General features: G+C 30.9%; 1 protein-coding gene across 1 annotated transcript in view; it reads right to left on the reverse strand.

Annotated features, from left to right (window-relative positions):
* The window catches only part of LOC140436825 (equilibrative nucleoside transporter 1-like), a 129,489-nt gene that overhangs the window by 56,745 nt on the left and 54,093 nt on the right, over positions 1–18,651 (reverse strand). Inside the window, exons 7-8 of the mRNA XM_072525956.1 lie at positions 9,559–9,734; positions 733–818 (exon numbers count right to left, since the gene is read on the reverse strand). Coding sequence (XP_072382057.1) covers positions 733–818; positions 9,559–9,734 — 262 coding nt within the window. The remainder of the gene's footprint in view (positions 1–732; positions 819–9,558; positions 9,735–18,651) is intronic.

Below are 18,651 nucleotides of genomic sequence, written 5' to 3' on the forward strand. Positions count from 1 at the left end.
TATAAGTCTAAGCTTTATATTGTTAGTGTAACATATTTTTAAAATAAGATTTTCACAACCTTTCAAAAGAAATGTCTTGATGAATGTCTTGATGAACCAATTTCAACCTGAAATTGGTTCGTCGGAATACCAAGATGTGGATAATGTTAGATATTAGAAAAAAATTTATAAATGGAAGTGTCTGAGCAATTTTATTTTATCATATCACATTAATAATAAAAGTAATTTGTAATGGCATGTCTCGCAAAACAGGAAAACAAAAAACAAAATAGATATATCGATGGAAGGCAACTGTATACACGTATTTCTGACTATTGGTCATCTTCAGTACGGTGCAGCCAAGTAAAGGAGCCTGTTAACGACCATCTAGGGCAATAACTAATAATAACCACGCTGGAAGCTACAGCTACCTGAGGAAAGGAATGCTAAACGTTAAAACGTTTAAACAATAGAAAAGGTTAATGCGAGTGAATAATAAAAGTAAAATGTAATGGCATGTCTCTCAAAACATGAAAACAAAAAAAAGTATAACAGCATTGATTTACCTTTAACCATAATTAATTTCTAATTTTGATACACTTTCATCAATATATTGATACAATATTATATAATTATGTCGTTTCTTTGTTTCTTTTCTTTTTCTTCAACTCTTTGAGCAACGTAAAAATAAATATAATATATAGTATAATATAATAAGCATAGTTTTATTTTTAAAAATAAAAAGACACTTACCGTTTTCACAATTCTGGCAGTTTCTCTACCAACCAAACAGCAAACTTGATAACCCAAATATGTAATAACAGGAACGAAATATACGTCTTAAAAAAAATAATATGATTTTATACTATAAAAAGCTAGCTTTTGGATGTTTTCGTATGTTAATAAATTAATAAAAATATAAGGTCCAAATGCTAAAACTTTAAAATTTATTTAAACATACATAAAGATTTCAAAATTTCTCTCTTTTTTTACAACCCCAAATACCTACATTGTTCCAAGACATTAACGCACCAATTCAATTATTATGTTTAGAAAATGATCGTCATTTAAAATAAACGCAATATTTTGCTATACTTTGAAAATCCCTTATATAATATTCATTTTAACAACAAAGTACGTTTTTAACGGCTCTGTCAATTTTTTGCTGTTAAGTTCGTTTCTTCATCAGTATTTTTTTTTTCAATTTCATTGATGGTAAATCGACTTGTAAATCAGTTTGAGGTTCTTTGATTTTTACGCGGTTCGTAATGAGTTACATTTCGCTTAGATGCAACGATGACTGTTAGTTCAGAAATATGACATAAATAGGAATGTGCTCAAGTCGTTGTATTATAAGAAGGGCGCCCCATACATCAGTATAGCGAATGATTGAGCAATACAGGGTAACTGGTGAGAATACCAAAAGAGCTGGGTAAGGCAGAAACTGTGTCACGATCCTCTCACAAGATAGTTTGTTTAGGATTTCCGCTCTAAGATGACGATTTGTAACAACCCGTCAGTTGCAATCAAAGTTTCAAAACGCAAGTGGCATTCAAATAAGCCTTGAAACAGTTTGACAAAGTCTTCTAGAAGGAATTTTACATATCTGCATTGCTTTAGACTCTCGCTTATGGTAAGGGAAATTCATAGAATATGCCTGGGGTATGCTTGGAAGGTAATTACAATCTCACCTGAAGCGGTCCAACAGCTTGGAGGACTTCTGGTTGAGCTTTGGAAAGGCCTAAACCAAAAAAAAGCGCTCAAAATCTTATATTTCAAGTATGAAAATACCCAATATTAAGGTTAAAACAATCAGTAAAATTTGGTCCTTTTAGAAAATAAAATTTTTTTTTTTTAAATATTCAGGCTTAATTTAAGCAATGTCTTTTAAAAAAAAAATATTTTCTTGAAAGTACTTTAATAACCCTTATTTTCATTTCTTGAGCCTTTGTCAGTGGTGGTCGCAAAAAGTATCGCATAAATGTATTAAGTCTAGAAGTTTTGATTATTATCTCCTAACTTTTTTTGGAAATGCCAGGGAATAAAACGTAAGAATATTTAAGAGCTGGGTTTACTCTAGTAAAATGAAAAATCAAAGACTAATAGGCCAAAAAAATGAAAATAACAATTATTCAATAAAAATTATTAAAAATACAAATCTATAAAATAAGGAATTTCAAGGACAAATTGAACATTTTAGTATCTGGTATTAGCATATCTAGCTCTAATGACGTTCCTCATTTTCTGTAGAGGGCTTCTTATCAGAGACCGTATATACTCTAATTCCAAATTTTCCCATTCTCCCGTTAAAGTATTTTCCAGTTTATCAAAGTTATCTAAAGCGACAATACGGGCTCTTATGCGTCTTTCTAGGTAGGACCGAACATGCTTAATAACCTCCTAATAGTAACCTCTTGAAGATCTTGCATTGTTATTCTAGCAATGTGTGGGCGAGCGTTGTCTTACATAAGAAAGAAATTATCTCCAATAATTGAAACAAAAGGCACAACATTTTCTTCAAGAACCTGTCTTATATAACGATCAGCTGTCAAAAACCCCTTAAGAAACACTGTTAATTCTGTGTGAACTGCAAAGCAGATACCCCCCATATCATAATCGAGTCACCTCCAAAATTCCTGGCTGCTTTTATGTTACACTAAGTAAATCGATCACCGGCGCGTCTGTAAACTGGAATAAGTCTGTCTGATCCACAAAGTACAAATCTTGACTCATCGGTAAAAAGAATTCGTTAATATTCCAATCGACATGTTAACTCGTGCAAATCTTAAACGTACCATACCGTGTGCTCTCATTAACAGTGGTGCATAACAGGTATTCTGGCTCTGATTCAAAATTCCCTTAATCTGTTTCTAAGCGAATTGATACTTATCGAACATTACGGACTCTGGAAAGATCATTTCGCAGTTGCCTAGCTGTAACATGTTGTGTACGCAAAGTCTGCAGAGATAAATAACGGTCATGTGTGGGGTTCGTGCACCTAGGACGTCCTGGAACTAATTTTCTTGTGTAGCCCCCACTTTCTCTATACCTTTTTAAAGCTCCCGAAATGCTGGATTGGTGAATTCCCATAACATCAACAACATATTGCTGCAGTGATCGTCCATCTCCAATTAAAGGTACGATTTGGGCTGCTTGTTCTGACGTTAAATTATTCATTTTTTGTAAGAATGCACCTCCTCATTGAAAAATCAAGCAAATGTAGTGCACAGATCAAATTCTCAAATACAAATGTCCAAAATAAATATTCTCTCTTATCAACGTTGTGTTTACTTTCTTTTTCTGCAAAAAAACACGTTTCAACCTACAAGTAGAAATTTTATGGGTTTGTAGACACATAAAGGAGTCCATAGAAGAGTATTATAATATTCAGCTAAAAATTAAAAATTACGTTTAATCTTTTTTTTTCTATTTTAAAAATTATACGATACTTTTTTTAATTAGTGTATTATTAGCTTGCTGTCTCCATTGGGTGCGATCTTGTGCCATATGGACGGCTTCATGTAGGGATGTTTCTTAGCACTAACCTTCCTAACTTTAATAGCACTTATTTTACTTTAATACTTTACTTTAATAATATTTGAATCATAAATTCAACTAATAATAAATTTAATACATTTTTTATGGTGCGTTAATTTCTTGGAATGGTGTATTTGATCTGTTTCGATCAAAAAATTTTAATAGCATCAAATATTTGGGTGCTGATGAACTCTTTAAAAAAAAGAGCATTTAGATATAGAAAATATTTCTAGGAACCCCTATCAGGAGACAGATACATTCTCATATTTTTAAAGGGCAAAGGCTACTTTGACACTTAATTTGAAAGGTTATTAAATTCTGATTTCAAAAATATATTACACTAATAATTTGTGTTTAGTTACTAACTGATTAAGTACTAAAAGTTAACCTGTATTTATTTCTTCTTTACTGACGATAATATTTAATCTATAAAAACTAATATGAACCATTTTCACCTGTACTATGTTACATTATGTACTTGACCTATTATTTGTTTATTAAAAAACTGATAAAAAATAAAACGCATGCCAGAAATCCATTACCTAATATTTTTTATATTATGTTTAACACCGTTAAAGTTTTGTTTAGTTTTGGTTTTAAAAACGGCTCACATTCGGAATTGAATGTGAAGAAACGAAAATGTGAAATAATTATAATTTTTTAAGAAGTTACCGTAACTACCACGAAGTCGTAAGAATTTTTAATCAACGATTTCTTGCATTTATATAAACTGCAAATAGTTCAAGAACTAATGGAAGATAATCCAGACAAACGAACGGCATATTGTGAAATTGTGACTACCATTCTTAAACAAAAATGCGATTATTTGGAGCATGTTTGTGATAAAGCAACATTTTATTTGAATGGCTACGTTCACTGTCAGAATGTCAAGTACTGCTCTGATACAAATCCTCGTTTGTTTTGTGAAGGTCATACATTATTTTCACAAAAATTAAATGTATGAACAGGTATGTTGGGTAATTATCTTTTAGGCACTATATTAATTGAAGGAAATTTGGACATCGAAAAATACTTCAATACGTTGGAGAATGAAATAATAGCAGCAATAGCCAACAAAATTACAAATCATCCACAAGACGTTGACCAAGTTATTATTTTACATCAACACCGGGCATGGTCTCATTATGCACGCAGGTTCTGAAATTATTTAAACACATTTTTGTTGCGAAAAATGGATTGAACGACGTGGATTCATAGAATGGCCACTGATATTACCGGATCTTACTCCATCAGATTTTTACTTGTAGGCTAATCTTAAGTTCAAGTTATACCAGACAAATCCACAAATCAGTTTTGATTTACATCAGGGAGTTACGCAAGAGTGTAACAACATAACTAGAAAAATGTTACAGAATGTTGAAGAAAAAACAAAAAATAAGTTCTACTACTATCAACAGATAAATAGTGGACGTTTAGACATAAAAATTTTGAGTTTTTATTATTGAAATTTATTATTGTAACAGTTGGAAAATTTGTACTATTTACTCATAAAATAAGTAAAAACTATTAGCGTAATATGTTTTTGAAATTAGATTTTGATAACCTTTTAAATGCCCTTTTCGTCGTTTTGCCCTTGCCTTGCAAAATTGAAGGTGTGGCTGCCACCTGATGGGGGGTTATCGAAATACCGTGACTGATTATTTGTATATATATATTTATATACATGCGTCTGGGATCAACTATCGCAAAAAATGTGTCTTAAAAAAAATTTCCTGTGCGATCCTTTGCTTAAAGAACATACATTTTAATATCCAAAAATCCTCTGATTTTTTTTGGATTAAAAGTGAGCTAAAAAAAATATTTTGACTTTTTTAAAGAATTTTTACTTTTTACGTTATGCAGGTAATTTTTGGTAAACTTCTTAATAATTATTTTTCGTGTATTTTTTTCCGTTCTTTTTAATGAAGGCGTTAGATTTTCCATTTTACTCCAGAAAATCCTCAAAATTCGAAAAACCCTTTGTTTGTGTTTTTCTCGATGGTTTTAGTACCAAATCTCAACTATATACCAATAAATAACGAATTTTGAAATAATTTTTTGTTATTTCTATTAGAGCGATTCGGTTTATAATTTTCAGAACAGAACATGCTCAAAATACAAAAATCCTTTTTTTTTCGATTTTTCGTGTTTGTTTTTTGGTTTTTTCTAATAGCAGGGTCATATTTGCCATTTGCAAACTGAAACATAAGTACTTTGAATTCGAGAAAACTGCCTTTTTCGGTGATTTTATATATATATATATATATATATATATATATATATATATATATATATATATATATATATATATATATATGTATATATATATACACCGGTATTTAGGCGCATCGCCCTTCCGGTAGGGATCTATGGAGGAGTATCACTGAGCCGCAAGCCCTTATCTCTTGCCGTACTGCTCCACCATAGGCCGATCAGACACCAGCATATTCTAGTCTAAGCCTCAGATTCATTTAGAATTTTAAACTGCTGCGTTAGCATTTTTGTTTTCTGTACACCGAGCTAGGAATCGAACCACTGAACCACTCGCAGTGAAGCGAATGAGAACCGGCCGCCCAGCCCGCTTGGCTATCTGACCGATTTTTTTTTTAATTTTTATTAATAATAACGAAATGGAAAAAACAATTGAAAGGAAGACTTGAAGAGGCTTATGTTCAGATGTGGACGTGAATGGCTAGACGAAGAAGAAGAAGAAGAAGAACGAAATTTGATTAAATTACAAAATAGTACAATAATAGTTTTATATTCCTTTTTACGGAGCTAGTATTTAATGTCATAAATAAGTCTGAAAGTATTTTTGCTGGTCTAATAATTTTGACTTATACCTTGCAATGCTAAGATAATAAATAATTGCGGCAATGTGTGAGCAGGACACTACAGTTATTAATTCATTGGTACAGTCACAATCATCGCGCAAAATACCGTCGTACACGAATTAGATTTGTATTCGACATAATATTTGTCGTTCTTGATATTTATTTGTCTTGCCATAATTAAAACTTTAATTACATTAATAAAGTTTACAATGAATGCATGTCTTAAGTATAATTATTATATGCATGTTGTACCCCTTTCATATAAAATTAAAGTTTTATACTGTGAAAACTTTTAATATAAGTATTTAGATAGGTTTAATATTTATATATTTTTAAGGAAAGCTTCTATACTTTCGTCGTATAAATTTTTCTCTATACCAAAATGCAGAGCAGATCGTTATGAAATTAGTGACACAAAATAGTTATGAGTCAATTTACTCTTATACCAGGAGTCCGTTATACAACATTTTATTTTGTAAATCACTATGTATATATACATATATATATATATAGTAATAAATCCTTGTGATCTTGAAAATAATGTCGAATGAACAATATTTTTATCACGAAAAATGTGTTTATCACCTATGCCGTAATAATGATAGTTCTGGAAAAATACGTGGTGAATCTATAGGTGATTCAAATAAGTCTAAAATGTCTTTGAATATTTTTAATAATTTTTATGAAAAAATTATCAAAACTGGTCATAATTTGTTATTTTCACTTAAACTTTTTATATCGAATCTAAAAAAAATAATAAAATTACTTTATATAATTTTACAAATATTATTTAAAATTTAAAAATACAGAAAACATAATATGAAGCTTGTGCTAGTCTACAGTACCGCCTACTGTACCACTTTTGTTTAAATACTTTAGCGTATTAAACTAATAACTTAAAGGTAATTTTTAATTACTTAACTTAATTTATAACCCAATAAGAAAAAGATAATATAAAAATGGCAATTCCGACTGAGAAATCGGAAGACGCAAGATATAAATATCTTATGAAAAACTTAGGTAGCCATATGTAGCTAACGTTATGTGCTAAAAACATGGGAAAAAATATCAAAAAAAGACTATTTGTCATATTTTTAGCATGTTCTGGTCTGAAAATGGCAAACCTAAAACTACTTTTAGAAAGAATGAAAAACTAACAAAAATCATTATTTATTGACATGCAGTTGAGTTCATATTGTAAAAACATGTGGGAAAATGCCAAAAAAATGGTTTTTTTTTTCGAATTTTAAATATGTTACTAAGAGAAAATGGTAAATCTAACCTCGTAATTTAAAATAACGAAAAAGATGTACAAGAAATAATTATTTCGAAGTTTGTCAAAAATTACAAAATCTACATAATATGAAGTAATAAATACATGACCACAGAGAGTAAGACGTGAATTTGTAAGACCTACATCCGGCGCATACTGACTTAGGCTGCTAAGAGAAGGGCCAAAACCATCATCATCATTCTGGCTTTGCAACCCTACGTGGGTCCTAGCCTCCTCAAGAATTTCTCTCCAGTCGTACCTATCCATCGCCTTTCTCCGCCAAGCACGTATTCCCATATTTCTCATGTCTTCATCGATGTTATCAAGGAACCTTGTTCTAGGTCGTCCTCTTCTTCTCTGACCAATGGGTCTATCAAGGAGCGTTTTTCTAGCTGGGTCATTTTGTTCCATCCGCATTTCATGCCCTAGTCACCTCATACGTCCTATCTTAATATGTTTTACGATATCAGGTTCCTGGTATATTCTATAAAGTTCGAAGTTGTATCGTCTTCTCCACACTCCATTGTCAAGGGCCAAAATCGCCAAAGAGAAATAAAAGGGAAAATGAGAATAACAGAGATAAACTTTTTAAAAACAATAAAAAAGACAAAATTAAATGAGAGGATACGTAACAAGGACACTCTTAAGATAATGGGGAGTGCAGGCCGTTGTCATATGTGTACGATACAAGTCGCCGCTATTGAAGATACCACTTAAAATGACGAAAACCAAAATCAAGACGTTTACTTAGTATGGCCTCGTTGGTATAACGTTGATATGACTGTTGGACATCAACATTACAAGAAGATAAATGACAACAATGACAGGAACTCGCCATATTATAAGAAGGACAGGAAGGAGAAGACCCTGTTTATGTTTATAGATTTTGATAGATCGTGTTATTTTCAATTGCTGGTTCGAAAAGCTAGTTTGCCTACATGTGGTGGACTCTAAGTAACAACAAATGAGCTAGGAATACTGGTAGTCAGATAGTTTCATGTCTATGAACAATTTCATATTCAAATTTTTAAGAAACAACGACATCGACCTAGAAAACGCCGTCCTTACCTCCATATCCACTAACGATGAAATTCATAATGGTATTGTAAAAATTGGAATCATCGCCATTACTAACAGCTAAAAACCACCGGCTGTCTACTAACCAGCCGAAGTCATCCACAAATACACCCTCACTTATCTACATATGAGACTACATGCCACTAAAAATAGTGAAAATGTAAAGACTGCAACAATAATGGGAACGCACTAGAAAAATTGGCGGAAAACGAACATATCTCACTCAATTTTGATGCTAAAGGTCAACCTACCGTTATATTAGCAGCGTGGAGGCAATCATAAATCCCTAATTTGTGTTGTAGTTCTACTAATAATAGCGGACTTTTTGACAGATATTATGAAGACTACTAACATAGCACAAGAATTTAAGTGCATGACCACGATAAAACCTTGCAATTGACTCATCCACAATAGAATCAGCACAAAATACCTTAAGCAATATTGACCGGATAGACAGGCTTTTGACCAAATAAACGCTGCTCATATCAAGTTCTTTTACTTACTGCCTTTATTGAGACTAGTTAACAAAAAATATATAAAAGTGCAGCCACATTTATAGAGCTAACAGTGGACAATTTGGAGAGAACATATGATACACATCCCTTAGATATATATGTAGGTGGTCCTCCACTAATTCATAAGTTCCATCTTTTCTTCACCTACTATCTTAAGTCTTATAAACGAGGTTGTAAGTAGTGACTAGTGAGAAGAGAACAAAAGCGACTGTGGTAACATGTTTGGGCAAGATATAGAAGTTATTTTTTATACGAGGGATATTGCTAAATTATGGTTATAAATGAAATTAAAAATAAATTGAATATACCTGTGACAATAATAATATTTTTATACAATCCTTACCTCGCCAAAGAGTACCTCTGAGAGGAGTGACTACAAGAGCTGCTAACCCGGGATAAACAATATGTGTGGTTCCTTCAACAAAAATGATTGTTGCATAAAACCATTTAGTTTTAGGTAGCATTTGCATCCATCTTGCAGACGATAAATTTCTTTGATCTTCATGGTTTGTACCTATCCTACAGACAAATAAGATTAAACTTTTGAGACGTTATAAAAGTCATTTGTATATCAAAAGTGAAAAGACTATCTATTTATTATTCGGTATATGAAAATAAAAGCAGCTTAACTCCAGAAGCAACTTTAAATATACAACATCTAAAAGAAGAAAAATGTAAACAAAAATTTGCAGATGAAATCGCATAACACAACCTGCATGTAACCCAAGAGAAAAGGTGAAGAAGTATGGAAAAAATTATTGAAATGGCAGCAAAAAATATATCTTCAAGAAAAACAAAAAGAAGAAAAACCGAGTGGATAACGAATGCAAAGAAGCGTAAGAAACGTAAGAAACGTAATGCAAAAGAAATGCTACAGACATTAAAGGAATAGGATAAGAATAAAAAATATGGAATAAAAATAACAGAAAGAAGCATCTGTAGATCAAGAAAACGAGAGTTCAGTGTGATAAAGATTGAGACAATAGAAATCTGATTTATACCGAAAGAAAATAAGATTTTTTTAAGAAGTTTAAAATAACAGCAACGTAATAGGAAAATGACGTGTTTTTTTATAAATACTCAGAAATAGAAATAGAAAATAATAAAGACTGCTCAAACTATAGGGGAATAGCCCTGCTGGATGCTGTATACAAAAAATTAGCGAAAAGTACAAGCAAAATTGACTGAATGAATTCTCAAAGACTTACCCATCGCATTCACTTTTCAATCTCATTATCATCATCTTATTCAAAATAGGCAAACTAGGTTTAAAACAATTTGTAATATTTGGCAATTAGCCAACTGGTGACTCCAAGATCATGAAGGTCTCCGAGATAAGGTGAAATCTACTAATAACCTTATTCCTCTTATTATCATAGCAATTAGTCACAAAAAAATAAAAGAGAAACATTCCATTAACATGAAAACCTACTGGCAGAAAAGGAAAACTCAGTCATGAAACTGCAAGCAAATTCAAGCAAAATTACGGGACTATACACAATAAATAACACAAAAATATCAGTGATATATTCACAATTTGAATATCAAATTTCGAAAAAGCAGATCAGTCACAGATCATATTTATACGCAGCAATCCGAGAGAATGTGCTATGAGTATAATATTCCTATTCCTATCTATGCTGTCGTATTCCTATCTATGTTGATAAGCATATCATTCAGTAAAGTATGCATGAAGATCAAATACAACGGAAAAATGTATGACAGTTTCAGAACCAAACAAGGTTTAAAGCAAGGAGCTTTACAACTTTTTCTACAACCCTGTTTAATCGGTGTCCAGACTGGCTGCTAAGAGATAGTAATTTAAACAGAACAGGGACTTAATGTTGCGATTCTGGCTAGATCTCTAGATGTAGTTAGAGACATATGCAGTATATTTCAAACTTCGGCAGAAAAAATTACCCTAGGCATTGATGAAAAGAAATCAAAGTGCATGAAACTTACAGTACTTCAAACTAGATTGAGAGAACAGGTAATCTTTAAGATTAGAAGATTAGTAGTGTAGCATTTCGAATTACTCTGTATATGTTAAAACACCGAAAAATATTCTCAATCTTTTTGCGTTGTTAAGATTGATAATATAAACATTTCTGGTCTGTATATAATAATTTTAATTGCATTCTTTTGATGTTAATTCCGCTTTATATTACGCGTCAAATAAATATCCACTTCGTTTGGTGAGAAAGTATTGCGAGAAGATTATGAAATCACTCTACGATGGAACCTACTTTGGAACACCAAAGCGTTTGGTTTCATTGTTTAGTCCAGATTTTCTTCAAATTCGTGATTGTTTTTTATTATTTCGTTTTTGTCATGGAAAAGTTAGAGCAGTTAGAGTGGAGATTTTGAATTGGAAAAGATAGCTTTTGGCGTGTAGTCTTAAAAGCCGGCAATTTTTTTAAGTTGAGAGGTGAATTTGGGCTCAAAATGCTATTTTGCAGTTTTTGTTAAGTTAATCACCGACTGTTTATGCTATGTTCTTTATGAGAGATTTGTAAGACGGCGTTTCCAACCATTTGGGAGGTCCACATGGTTTTAAGAAGGAATTGAGTGGCCGATTTTTGAAGATTGCACTTTGTTGTCATCCAGGATAATCCGAAGCCCGAATCAGTGTCCAACTTCCCAAGATTTGTCCATTTTTATGTTCCATGGTCACCCCAGACTATTTGCAGTTTGTGTGAGGACACAGTTGTGTGTTGTTTGCAGTGTTTTTGATTCAATTCCAATCCCAAAAACTTACTTAAAGGAAATACACCAGCCAGTGATACCAAGTACTTTGTATTAAAATTATTCAAAGTAAAAATAAACACAATTTTTCATTAATAAAAATATATATATAGATATGTATATATATATATATATATATATATATATATATATATATATATATATATATATATATTTAAACTAAGGTACACTCGAAGAGTGGTGGGTTTTTCGGTCAAAGTGGAGAAATAAAAGACAAAGAAGGTGGCTACTTCATCTATTTATTGAAGACGTTTCGCTTTCTGCTCAGAAAGCATCATCAGTTCATCTAAAAAGAACAATATGAAACCAAAAAACATCCAAGGAGAAATTACAACAAAAGTGTGTTACCTTACAAAGACATGTAGCAGTCAATGATGTTAAAAATATGAAAAAACTTTCGAAACTGGACATTCAGAGTTAACGTTGTATAAAATAATTAATTGAAACTAGGTATAGTTTGCAATTTAACAAAATTAGCACAGCAAAAGAACATATGATAAAAATACATGTATTAAAAAGTTATTATAAAAACTTAAGTAAAAAACATTAAGGTTAATTTTAAAGTGTAAAGAACCAAAAAGATCATACGAATGCACTTCCAACAATTTTATTTAATAAATTAGCTTTTAATTTTAGCTTTAGGTAACATTATAAGTTATTTAGAATAATAGTAATAAGATAAAATGAAGTTACCAGTCTTTAGCTTACTGAGACTCGCCGATAAATGAATTTACAAGTTTAAACCCACGAAAACACGTGAAAATAGGTGGCCTTGAGGTCAAAGTGACATAAACAGCAAGGCAACCTACCAACTTCTATTTATATAAGGCGGTATATTCAAAATTTGTGATAAATTTGGTTGACAGCTTGTCATTAAAAAACCAAGCAATGAAAGGAAAAGGTGGTTAAAATCACCACTCACCCCAACAGTGATTGATCTGTCAACACAGAACAAAGCATGCGAAGTCAATCCAAAATATCATATATTATAATATTATGACGTCACTAGTTAGCCAGCTAACAGGTGAAGATTAATACAAATTTCCACAGTCCAAAGGCTCAAACATTTAGGACCGTATGAGAAAGATTCTATGAATCAATTTCAGTTTAGTTTTATCAAACAAGTTTATCAAAAAGAACAATTACTTAATTATGTAAAAGTGATATTGACAAATATTAATAACATATAAGTTGATAAAACTAAGTTAAGGAAGTAATAATTTATTTTATTTTATTTTTATTTAAATTTATTATATGAAAATGTAATAACAAAAACCCCAATGTGGGACAAAATTTAAGTAAACAACATATCAAGCCTAATTCTGTAAAATTAATGCATGATAAATTTGACTCAAATTACTAATGTCGGTTCTCTTATTAAGGGTATTAGGATGTTTTAATATTGAACACATTTCTAAAAACTGTCTTTTTACGAGATTGCGTTCAGTGCCAAGAATTTTAACTTCATTAAAGTTTACTTCGGGCTTAGTGTTGATAGCATGTTGGGCAAGAGCACAAGTATGCTTAGATAAATTAATATCACTGCGGTGAGTCGTGAGACGCCCTCTCAGTGATCTCCCTGTCTGACCGATGTAACATGAGTCACACTCAGCACAAGGTATATGATATATTACATTAACTTGTTCCAGAAGGGACAGAGGTGTTTTAGTTTTAGAAAACAAATTCCTGACAGTCTTAGCATTCTTAATAGCAATTTTAACCGGTACGTTGTTATGTTTGTACAGTTTAACGAGTTTCTCAGTAACTTGAGGAAAATAAGGTAAAGATGAGTAATGGGTAGTTTGATTCCCAAGTACAGTATTAGGCAGAACAGTGTTATTAACTGAATTATTTGATATTGTTCTGAGTTGGTCACCATTGGGTATGTCATTTAAAGAAGAACCATAACTTTGAGTATAAAGGTATTTATTAATAAGGGAGGATGGATAGGAATTCTCAATCAGAATATTTTTAAGTAATTGAAAGGATTCCCTTCGATTAATCGGATGTATCAGTCTATTTAGCCTGCAGCTTAAAGCTTTAATAAGGTTTAATTTATATTTAAAGGGATGACAAGAGTGGTAGTTGAGAAACCTATTAGAGGCCATTGGTTTCCTGTACCAACTTGTAGTAAGGGTGTTATCTCCCATTCTAATGACACGCATGTCTAAGAAGGGAATGCTATTTGTGTTGGAGTCCTCAAGTTCAACAGTGAACTGTAAATGAGGATCAAACTCATTGAATAAAGACAAGGTGGCCTGAATCTTGTCTGGAGGTAAGGCTAGTAATAAGTCATCAACATACCGTTTAATAAAAGGGATTTGGAAATCTAAACGACCAAGAGAAACTCGTTAAACTGTACAAACATAACAACGTACCGGTTAAAATTGCTATTAAGAATGCTAAGACTGTCAGGAATTTGTTTTCTAAAACTAAAACACCTCTGTCCCTTCTGGAACAAGTTAATGTAATATATCATATACCTTGTGCTGAGTGTGACTCATGTTACATCGGTCAGACAGGGAGATCACTGAGAGGGCGTCTCACGACTCACCGCAGTGATATTAATTTATCTAAGCATACTTGTGCTCTTGCCCAACATGCTATCAACACTAAGCACGAAGTAAACTTTAATGAAGTTAAAATTCTTGGCACTGAACGCAATCTCGTAAAAAGACAGTTTTTAGAAATGTGTTCAATATTAAAACATCCTAATACCCTTAATAAGAGAACCGACATTAGTAATTTGAGTCAAATTTATCATGCATTAATTTTACAGAATTAGGCTTGATATGTTGTTTACTTAAATTTTGTCCCACATTGGGGTTTTTGTTATTACATTTTCATATAATAAATTTAAATAAAAATAAAATAAAATAAATTATTACTTCCTTAACTTAGTTTTATCAACTTATATGTTATTAATATTTGTCAATATCACTGTTACATAATTAAGTAATTGTTCTTTTTGATAAACTTGTTTGATAAAACTAAACTGAAATTGATTCATAGAATCTTTCTCATACGGTCCTAAATGTTTGAGCCTTTGGACTGTGGAAATTTGTATTAATCTTCACCTGTTAGCTGGCTAACTAGTGACGTCATAATATTATAATATATGATATTTTGGATTGACTTCGCATGCTTTGTTCTGTGTTGACAGATCAATCACTGTTGGGGTGAGTGGTGATTTTAACCACCTTTTCCTTTCATTGCTTGGTTTTTTAATGACAAGCTGTCAACCAAATTTATCACAAATTTTGAATATACCGCCTTATATAAATAGAAGTTGGTAGGTTGCCTTGCTGTTTATGTCACTTTGACCTCAAGGCCACCTATTTTCACGTGTTTTCGTGGGTTTAAACTTGTAAATTCATTTATCGGCGAGTCTCAGTAAGCTAAAGACTGGTAACTTCATTTTATCTTATTACTATTATTCTAAATAACTTATAATGTTACCTAAAGCTAAAATTAAAAGCTAATTTATTAAATAAAATTGTTAAAAGTGCATTCATATGATCTTTTTGGTTCTTTACACTTTAAAATTAACCTTAATGTTTTTTACTTAAGTTTTTATAATAACTTTTTAATACATGTATTTTTATCACATGTTCTTTTGCTGTGCTAATTTTGTTAAATTGCAAACTATACCTAGTTTCAATTAATTATTTTATACAACGTTAACTCTGAATGTCCAGTTTCGAAAGTTTTTTCATATTTTTAACATCATTGACTGCTACATGTCTTTGTAAGGTAACACACTTTTGTTGTAATTTCTCCTTGGATGTTTTTTGGTTTCATATTGTTCTTTTTAGATGAACTGATGATGCTTTCTGAGCAGAAAGCGAAACGTCTTCAATAAATAGATGAAGTAGCCACCTTCTTTGTCTTTTATTTCTCCACTTTGACCGAAAAACCCACCACTCTTCGAGTGTACCTTAGTTTATTTTGGATTGACGGTCGTACTCCTTTTCTCGATATATATATATTTATATATATATATATATATATATATATATATATATATATATATATATATATATATATATATATATATATATATATATATATATATATATATATTTAAAACAGTTCTGAGACCAATAGTCCTTTATCCAAACGAAACATGGGTATTAAACTTAACACAAGAAGAAAAAATAAATATACGGGAAAGGATTTTTGGAAGTATCAAAGAGAGTAAGCTATATAGAAGAAGAACGAATGCCGAGATCATAAGTTTTTTTTTAAAGAGCCAACGCTATCAGAAGTTGTAAAAACATTAATATTGAGATAGTGTGTCGACCAAGAAAAAGATGGTTAGATAAGGCAGAAAAGAATTTAACAGTTAAACGTGATCAGGAAATCTAAGAGTCATATTAAAAAAATAGAAGTGGTGTTCACGGGTTTGTCAAAAACAATTCAAAACGATTTAATAGATTGTCTTGCTGATTATATTAAAAATGAGATGTCAAGAGAAATTAATGAATCTCAGTTATTTTTCTATATCAGCGGACGATACTACTGATATTACCGAAAAATCAGAGTGTACTTCAACAATCCGGTTTGTTAACAAAATTGGTCAGGTAACAGAAAGATTTTTGGGGCTTTTTGATATTAGCGATAATAGATCTGCAGACCCTCTATATAGTATAATTACAAACGTTTTTGAGCCATATGATTACAAAAATAAATCCGGCCGGCTCTTTAAATTAATTGCAATCAAAAATTAAAGTAGATGCTCCAAAAGCTTTTGAAGTTATACTTCTATACGTACGGTCGGCGTTGGAAATTTGCATGGGAGTGAATCTGTGAAACCATTACATATGTAAGATAATGAGTAAGAGAGAGACAGAAGATATATTTTCTCTCTCTTCGTCTCTCTTCCTCTCTCAAGAATAAAAATGTTCCTTTTGTATATATATTTAATATTATATATATATATATATATATATATATATATATATATATTATATAATATTGTATATATATATATATATAATATTATATATAATTTAATATGTATTAATATTATTATTTATGTGATATGTTTTGTATTATTTAAAATTAAACGTTTATAATTATTTTAGGCTTTTGTATTTCAAAATAATCACTGTTTTACCGAGAACTGTCAATTTTGAAATCCGTTAGTGTCTTGTCTAATTGGCAAATCCTTTACGTGTTTGGTTCATACGCTGAACGTGGTTGTGAGTTCGAATCCCAATTATCAATTTCCTTTTTTATTTTTGAAATATTTAAAAACCTCACGTTAATCTTATTATATATATGTAATATACGCAAAAAACATAAATTTTAAAATAAAATGAAAATTTACAACATAATCCGAGTTGTTGGTTTTTTATTTTTATCTTCGTAAAGTAAGTTTATGTATATTGGCAGTTTTAAATACTTATGAATATTACATTTTAATTTATATTGTATTATTATATTGAATTATGTTGCAGTGTATTTATTGTATCGTAATTTTTATATTAATAACAAAATAAACAATGAATTTTACTGCAGAGTATGTGTAAATTTTTTTGCATTCAACTCCTTTTATACATATATAAAAATAAAAATATATATTTTTATTAAAATATTGATACAATCCTTCATTTACTATATTCCTATTACAGGTCAAATGTTTATATACAGCAAACGATGCACCATATACCTATATAACTAATTCTTTTTCTCTTTCTGCTCTCTCTTACCTATAGCATTACATATGTAATGATTGTGCAGATTGACTCCTATATAAATTTTAATATATGTATAGAAGTATAACTTTTACCGGCAGTCCCACTGGACTGCCACATCCGTTTTTTATTTTTACACATTGTTGTGCTCATAGATTAAATTTAGTTTTGCAAGACGGCTTTTTAGGACATTTTTTGCAACGGTTACATCAATTCCTGTTTTTTTAATCATTCGGCGAAAAGAACATTTATTCTGTTTTCAATTCTAAATAGAAGTATTCCAACAAATTGTGAAACTAGATGGAGTTCAAAGTCGAAAATTGTAAGCGTTGTTAATTCAAAATGGAATGAGTTAATTTCAGTTTTCAATCAAATTAAAAGACGAAAATTCTGGAATCTATAAATGGTACTCGAGGATATTTACAAAATTTGAAAAATTTTGAGTTTGCTTTTCTTCTTTGTCTTTATAACAAAATCTTTAATAATTTTGAATAAAATCCTTTGTATAAAAAGGTATATAAAAAACCCAGTTGGGCTATGTTAAATTGGCAAAACGTTTTCGGAATAAGTATTCCATCATCAGTACCAAGTTAATACATGGATGTAGCCACTAAATATGGGGTTACAAACCCTTTAAAAATTGCTAATTGAAATTTAGTTTACATAATGTCTGTTTTACAATTTAGATGGTAAAGTTACCGTTGGATTGGTAACATGGCGACATATGACTCTGCAATAAGTTGCAAGTCCTGAGACGGTATGTCTACGAGGACTTCAATAAAGCAACATTGAGCAACATGGAGTTGCTTTATTGAAGTCCTCGTAGACATACCGTCTCAGGACTTGCAACTTATTGCAGAGTCATATGTCGCCATGTTACCAATCCAACGGTAACTTTACCATCTAAATTGTAAAACAGACATTATGTAAACTAAATTTCAATTAGCAATTTTTAAAGGGTTTGTAACCCC

Source organism: Diabrotica undecimpunctata, chromosome 3 (assembly GCF_040954645.1).
Source record: "Diabrotica undecimpunctata isolate CICGRU chromosome 3, icDiaUnde3, whole genome shotgun sequence".
Taxonomy (NCBI): domain Eukaryota; kingdom Metazoa; phylum Arthropoda; class Insecta; order Coleoptera; family Chrysomelidae; genus Diabrotica; species Diabrotica undecimpunctata.